The 7,224-nt window shown below is 33.6% G+C and overlaps 1 protein-coding gene across 1 annotated transcript; it reads right to left on the bottom strand.

Annotated features, from left to right (window-relative positions):
* Positions 1 to 599: 599 nt before the first annotated feature.
* On the bottom strand, positions 600 to 1,570 carry LOC129892990 (uncharacterized). The gene is made up of 2 exons (XM_055968487.1): positions 1,116 to 1,570; positions 600 to 1,034 (listed from the first exon to the last, which is right to left on the bottom strand). Exons 1-2 carry the CDS (start codon positions 1,347 to 1,349, stop codon positions 600 to 602), a joined length of 669 nt encoding a protein of 222 aa, XP_055824462.1. The 5' UTR covers positions 1,350 to 1,570.
* Positions 1,571 to 7,224: the final 5,654 nt, after the last annotated feature.

The following is a 7,224-nucleotide window of genomic DNA, read 5'->3' as shown; positions in this document are numbered from 1 at the left end:
TTAGAGGTAGCTTGCTGGTTATAGGGACTAGGACTAGCTGAGAATTCTATACCACTAATGGTTGCATTGTCTTTTTGTTTGGAGTTAGAATGTTGCACTTGGTGGGAACTAAGACTAGAGGTTTGATCACTTGAAGTAATGCTGAAACTGCAACCATAATGTTGGTCATTTTCAACATTTTCAGTGTGATCTACACCTTGACTGTGGTGCTGAATTGATTTTAGTTTAGGGGCCACAACTTGCACACTCTTTTCCTTCAGAGTAGAAGCTGAAATAGGGCCGAAACCATGCAAATTTTGCTCCAAACCTGCAGCTGCAGGTCTTGATCCCTGCATCTGGGTATCCTTATTGTGCACCCTATTTTCCTGGGAGTTTTGAGGCTGATAGGGGGCTGCAGTATTGGTCATTTTCTTGGTGGGAATAGGAGCATCTGCAGGTCTTTGTTTCTGCATCTGAGTGGCCCTATTGTGCACCCTATTTTCTTCCATAGTAGCAGCTGAAGTAGCATCCAGGACATGTATAGCTTCCCTCAAGCCAACAGTTGCAGAACCTCCCAAGACTTGCAGGTTCTGAGCAACCTGTTGAGTCATTTTTTGGCTCTAGTTTGCCCCTACATCTACACTCCTGAACTGCTGCTGCTCAGTTCTCAAAGAAGGACTTGAAAGCCTTCCAGAATCAACTGCGGTCTCACATCCAATGGTCACAGCAGGGGGCAGTTTGGAGGCCATTTTTTGAGCATCAACAGAATCTCTTTTATTAACATGCTGGGAAGAAGAATGCTGAATATGTGAAGTGGTAGCAGGAGCTCTAAAGTCATTCCTAGGGTCAACCATAAGGTTCTCATGCAAAACATGAGACACAACCCCCCCTCTGGATACCCCTTCCTGCAGGTTAGTTGGCTTCTCCTGAATCCCACCATCCTCACCTCCGTTAACTACTTCAGCAGCAGCAGTTAAAACATTCAATACATTAAAACTACTGGGGGAGCCATGGGGGATTGGGAGCATTGAGTCAATACCTGGTTGATGCTCGTGCTGTCCATTTTGAATTGCATCAGTCATAGCAACAATATTACAATCAATACCTGTATTCATGGCTTGAGTGGGTCTATATACCTGTTGAGTGTTGCCTTGTATCGTTTGGGTGTTTTGCACAGTTTGAGTCTTACCTTTGAAGTTTCTTCGTTTTTGGGTTTCCCATTGGTTGTTTGAGATTTGATTCCTGTTTTGGTTGGTTGAGTCCTCCTGTGCTTTGCGACTTCCTTCCTGATTTGTGGTGGTGGTTTCTTCTAGTGGTACCTGTTGCCTGAAACTTATAGCATTAGTTAAGACAATAGGAGTAGAGATCATACCTGTGTTTTTTGGCGACGCATCTTTCTTTGGCTCTTCTTCCTTGTCTTTGGCCTTGTTGCGTTCTGTATCTCTTCTGCTGACGGGGCAAGCAAGAGGAGTATGACCTTGGTGTTTGCAGTAAGTACAGTAAAGGGGGACATCTTCATATTCGATGTCCTGCCATCTTCCTTCTCCATTTGGATCATCATTTTCATCGAATCCAATCCATACACTTTGGATTCTAGGCTTGATGATGTCCATTTGGACTTTTGCTTTTGCCACGCTCCCCCTCGTCTTTTGCATGAAGGCCATGTCCAAGTGCAGCACTTGTCCCACGTCCGCAAGCAGGAGCGTAACAAATTCTTTATGGAAACAATGCCATGGGAGCTCCGGGAGTATGACCCACACAGGGAGAATGGGGGTTTCATAGTTTGGATCGAAAGTAGGGGTCCAAACTTGAAATCTCATAAAGACACCATCAATATACATTCGCTTGCTATCTAGTACAGTAGTTCTATCGTGTTCATTATCAAGGTCAATATATATATGTCTAGAATTAAAATGGGTAATCTTGACCTTGCCTCGAAGTTCAGTTTGACTAATGAACTTCTTTCGAATTACCTCCATCTTGGGCATTGGACTGTAGAACTTGCCTATGAGAGTATACTTACATGATTCGGCCATCTTAACCATGTAGTCTTCTCTCTTAAACATGATAGCCGGACAACCTTGTTTTGTCACCCTTTTTGGAGGTGTTAGGTCAATTCTGGTTGTATGCTCGGCTTGTTTAGCTCTTAGTCTTGTGGCCATGGATTGCTTTGCTATAGGGGGTGGAGGATGATTTGTGGTGGTGGGTTGGTTGTTAGGGGACTTAGTCTTAGGAGGTAGCGCACTGGGGGTAAAGGACACTATCGGATTTTTAGAGTTTTTTGGGTCAAATTTTTGGAAATTGGATGAGATGGGGGGAAAGTCTGAAACGGGAGGGTGGTTGGTATGTTTAGGATTAGTGGAGGTGCTAGGATTCCCCAAGGTGGTGATACGATCAACCAAAACAGCTTCGGGCACGATAAGACTATTTTCGCCCCTAGTGACACAAGTTGGAATTTTAGAATTTGAGTTGGAGGTGCCTAAAAATTGTGTTGTTTGGTTTATTTCGTTCCTAAGAGTATGAGGGTTACTTTTACTTTGAGACTTATTTTGGGCGTTCACCGGAAAGATGGTTCCGATGGTTTTTTCTTTAGGTTCAAGACTAGAATTGACGTTTGAATTGTTGGAGGGATCTTTTTTTGTGAAACATTTACATGACCCTCAGTAATGACCTTGGGGAGCAGTAAATATAGCCTCACCATGATCCCCGATACGTTTTAAATATTATGGGGCCACTTAACAAGAATTAAGTAATTTTTTTTAGTTTTTCGTGTGTGTTAGTCAATTAAATTTTTTAGTGATATAGTTTTCGATATCACTTCTTTTGTGAAACTTTTACATCAAATTTTTTATTAATTAATACACATAAAAAACTAAAAAAATCGCTTAATTTATATTGAGTAACCCCTAAATGCCTCTCCCTGATCAATGATTTATTTCATATTTGTGCAAAAAATTGTGCCATAATAAATTGAATTATTGATATGGTCATACAACATCCAATTCCTATCATTTTATGGAATTTGAAATATGATTTGATTGATTAATATACTTTTCACACCAAAGTTACTTTTCATTTCTAAATTTGGCAATATTGCAAAATAGTGTTTTGTTATATTTTGAGAGGAATTAATCCAAAATCTTGAATAAATGTGAGGAGATTAAATTTTTTAAGAAAATACATTTTTTTATTTGGCTCGGAACACAATTTTTTAAATAGCTCTCTGTTTTGTTTACATTTTCAGTATAATTTTGAACACAAAGACAACAAGAAGGTGCTAGAAAATCTAAAAATATAATGTTTGCGAGTGTGTAGTAAGAAGGATTTTCCAATTTTCTCATGATTGACTTAAATATTTTGGAAAATATTTTTCAAATCAACTTATTTTCCTTAAATTTAAAGAAAATGACTTTCTTTCAAAACCAAGGAAAACATTTTCCAAAATTTTCCTCTAACTTTAAATTAAATGTTTTCTTCTTACCCCCACCCTAAACACGACCACCCTCCCCCCAAAAAAACTTAAAATTTTCTTTTTTAAGAAAAAAATAAAAGTTTATTGTTAAAAAATATTTCATATTTTGAAAATTTTATTTTTTTATGTCATTCCTACCCCGACCACCCTACCCTCCAAAAAAATTAAAAACTTTATTTTTTTGAAAAATATTTCAAAATTTCATTCTTTTTACCCCACCCTACCCCTCCCCCCTACCAGCCCCCACCTCCACCCTCATCGGCCCCCCTCTACCTCCCCCTCCCCCGTCCCACAAAAAAAATTTAAAAATTTATTTTTGAAAAATATTTTAAATTTTGAAAGTTTCATTTTTTTTATTCCACCCCCTATCAGCCCCACCCCCACCCCACCCCACCAGTCCCTCCCCCTCCATGGCCCACACACATACAAAAAATTTAAAATTTATTTTTAAAAATATTTCAAATTTTGAAGGTTTCATACCAAACACACCCTATGTTTCTCTTTTGATTTTCAATAATATATATAATAACGAAGAAAATTTCACGCATGTACTCTTTATAGTATTATGTATTTTTATATTACTACTATAGTTTAGCTTGTTGTAATAAATTGTTTGATTTATTTTCAAGGTAATTAATTCCATTAATTATAAATAAAAATAATTCACAACCCATCACGTCATCATGATATTTAATCGTCACATAAAATTACTCAAGTCATGTAGGAAGTTTTTGTGTGCAAACACGTCTAGCTTATATGAGAAGGTTTTAGAAAAATATAAAAACAATCTCGAAAAACTTTAAAACTCTATGAATTTGTTAGGAAGATCTTCGAAACTTTCTAGCCTAATAAGTTTTTTAAGTATGACAGATTCTAACTAGAATTTTCAGCTTCTATTTAAAAGTTTAAAATCAATAGCATTTACCTTTTAAAGAGTTAGGTCAAACAAACTATAAAAGTCATGTCAGAAAGTAAATACCAAATTCTAACTTGAAGCACATTATTGACTTTTGATTCTATCATATTAAAATAGTACGTAATTATTTCAGTATTTAATGTTTTGATTACAATTTTAATGCAATAATTGGTCAATTCTTGATTTTTTAAAAAAGTTAGTCATTCATTTGTTTCTTTTCGATTGGTTTTTAAAATAATTTTTTTTAAAAAGGTAGGAGCAATTAAACTTTATCTTGGATTTTTTATTTTTTCCCTTCTCAAATTATTAAGGGAATCTTTTTCAAAAAAACATGATATGCTTTTTAAATACAAAATTAATAAAACTGCCATGTGACATTGTGACAAAACAACATTTTGTTTCCCTTTTTCTTCCAAATTAAATTAAATTCCTCCCTGCCCATTCTATGCCATATATTTATAATTTTATTATAACAACAACATATTCAGTATGATTTCATATGATCGAACGTAGAAAGAATAAAATGTATGTAAACCTTTTTTTTTATTTGTATGGATATAAAAATTATTTTAAATAGACGTTCAGATTATAAATAGGAAAAATAAATAAATAAATTTTGATGACATTATTGACTTCTCTGTCTCTTGGTGAATCAAGAAATCAGAAACATCCTGACCAACTTTTTCTGCTTTGATATGATTTTTTAAATAAATATGAGAAAACATTCTTCTTTTTATCATTGGATCTTGGAGATGACATCAAGATAAAAAAACCAAGAAAAAAGTGCATCAAATATTTAAAATAATCATCCAATAATTCATAATATCAACAACAATAATAAATGTATGCCATACCTTGAGGATCCCACACTTAGCTTTTTTTGTTAAAATTATTTCACCACACTTATAAAATAAGATTCAATTATAGTGCTAATGCATATAATACACTAAGCTGTACATAAACGTGCAATTCTATCTTGAATCTTTTATTTTTCTACTCTTCATTATTTTTGTAACGTTATTTTTTTAATTACTACTTACTTTGGTTAATGTAAGATAAAAAGCAAGTCATAAATCCTAGAACGCGTTTAAAAAATTGTGGAAGTCGTGCAAGACTAGGTCTAATATTGACAGAATTGGGGTGTTAAATATGGTAGCAAAACCGCTTTGTGTACGACTATGAGTGGTATGTGTGACAAACCTAATCGAGGATATGTTGAGTCTCTTAAAGAAAGTGCACATAATATTTTAGGCTTCGAGAAAACATGGAGAGATACTAAGCTATAATGATTCAGGTTTTAGTCTATAGTAAAAATGCATGAGCAGTCCAAATTCTTAATCAATTTTGAAGGTAAAAATAAATTGACCAAATTAAATAACATAATTATTATAATTAGGGATTTTCTCTTTTTTCTTGGTTGTTGGAATATATATTTGTAATACAGAATATCAAGATTATGTATAATTACAGCCTAATTTCATGTGGACACAGCAAAACACAAGATATTACAAAAGAATACAAACAAATGAACAGATTTCATCAAATTCTCAAATTCCTACATATAAACCAAGAAAAAATATTGTAATTAACTTGTTTAAAATAATTAGGGACCATTAATTTCCAAATTAATGCCTCAATTAGAACGACAACAGCAGAGAGAAATATGATCATGATTATAATAATTTAACTTTTAACATGAAATTATTGGTACAAATTAATATGACATTATAAACGTAACAGACTGAATTACATAATTATACAAGTACATTAAAAAAAAATTGACCTATTTACATAGTGTATTTATCGATAACTTCCCTTGATAAAATATTATTGAAATTTTAGTGGATATTCACATATATGTTATGCTTTGCATTTGAAAAATGAATTCGAATGAATCAGTTACCAAAGTTCTAGATCCACCTCCACCTGTTAATTGAACCGCGAGTATATCAAAACAAAGGATATATCCACACAACATAATTCAATACTTGCATCATTTTATGTATTTACAAGTAATTACTTTCTTGAAATGTGCGTGAAATCTGTAATCCTGATAATGAGAAACGTTACCTTCTACGATTAATTAAAGTGAACTGATGATATAAAAATTCTTATATTTACGAGTTACGATGTATATAGTTAAAACCATTGTTTTCCCTATATGCATGGCTAGTAGTGGGGAAGAATTTGCATGAGGGAGGTTTAATCATAAAATCAAGTTGTAGAAGATTCATTTAATTGTGCATATTATTCTGTCATCTTGGAAACCCCATGTGGAGATGCACTAACTTCTTTTCAAATAATTGAACGTTGGAGGTATATTTGGGTACATATATCTCAATTCTAATAGCAATTATTCTTCCAATTTAATCCTTTATTACAATATGTGCTTAATATTGTTTGACAAGAAATAATTTAATTTTATGTGATTAATGATTAGCATACATACATCAAAATTGAAGTTTTTACTAAGATTTATTACTAGAGGAATAAAAATTATGGATTTTGGATGTTCTATTATCATCATGTGACAACCATGACCAAAGACTGACTGATGAGGGGCTGGTCAGAAAAAAGACTGAAAAGCTTCTAAGTGAGGTATACATATGATATTTTAGAAAAATTCCACGTTGAAATTTGGAGCAAATATTAGCTTCCCAAAAATATTTTCGACAAGCTTTTTGTTGGAAATTCTTTTAACGACGAGCATATTTTCAACAGGATGTTCATCGAAAATTCATATTTTGTTTAATCATGTGATAAGATATAACACAAGTTCATATGGTATATATGCGCACTTTTGGATTCAGAGATGGAATAGGTGAGGGGACAAATCTAATCTATAAAGTCTCTATTG

This window comes from Solanum dulcamara, chromosome 6, assembly GCF_947179165.1.
Source record: "Solanum dulcamara chromosome 6, daSolDulc1.2, whole genome shotgun sequence".
In the NCBI taxonomy this organism is placed as follows: Eukaryota; Viridiplantae; Streptophyta; class Magnoliopsida; order Solanales; family Solanaceae; genus Solanum; species Solanum dulcamara.
This window is presented reverse-complemented; position numbering and strand designations above follow the sequence as displayed.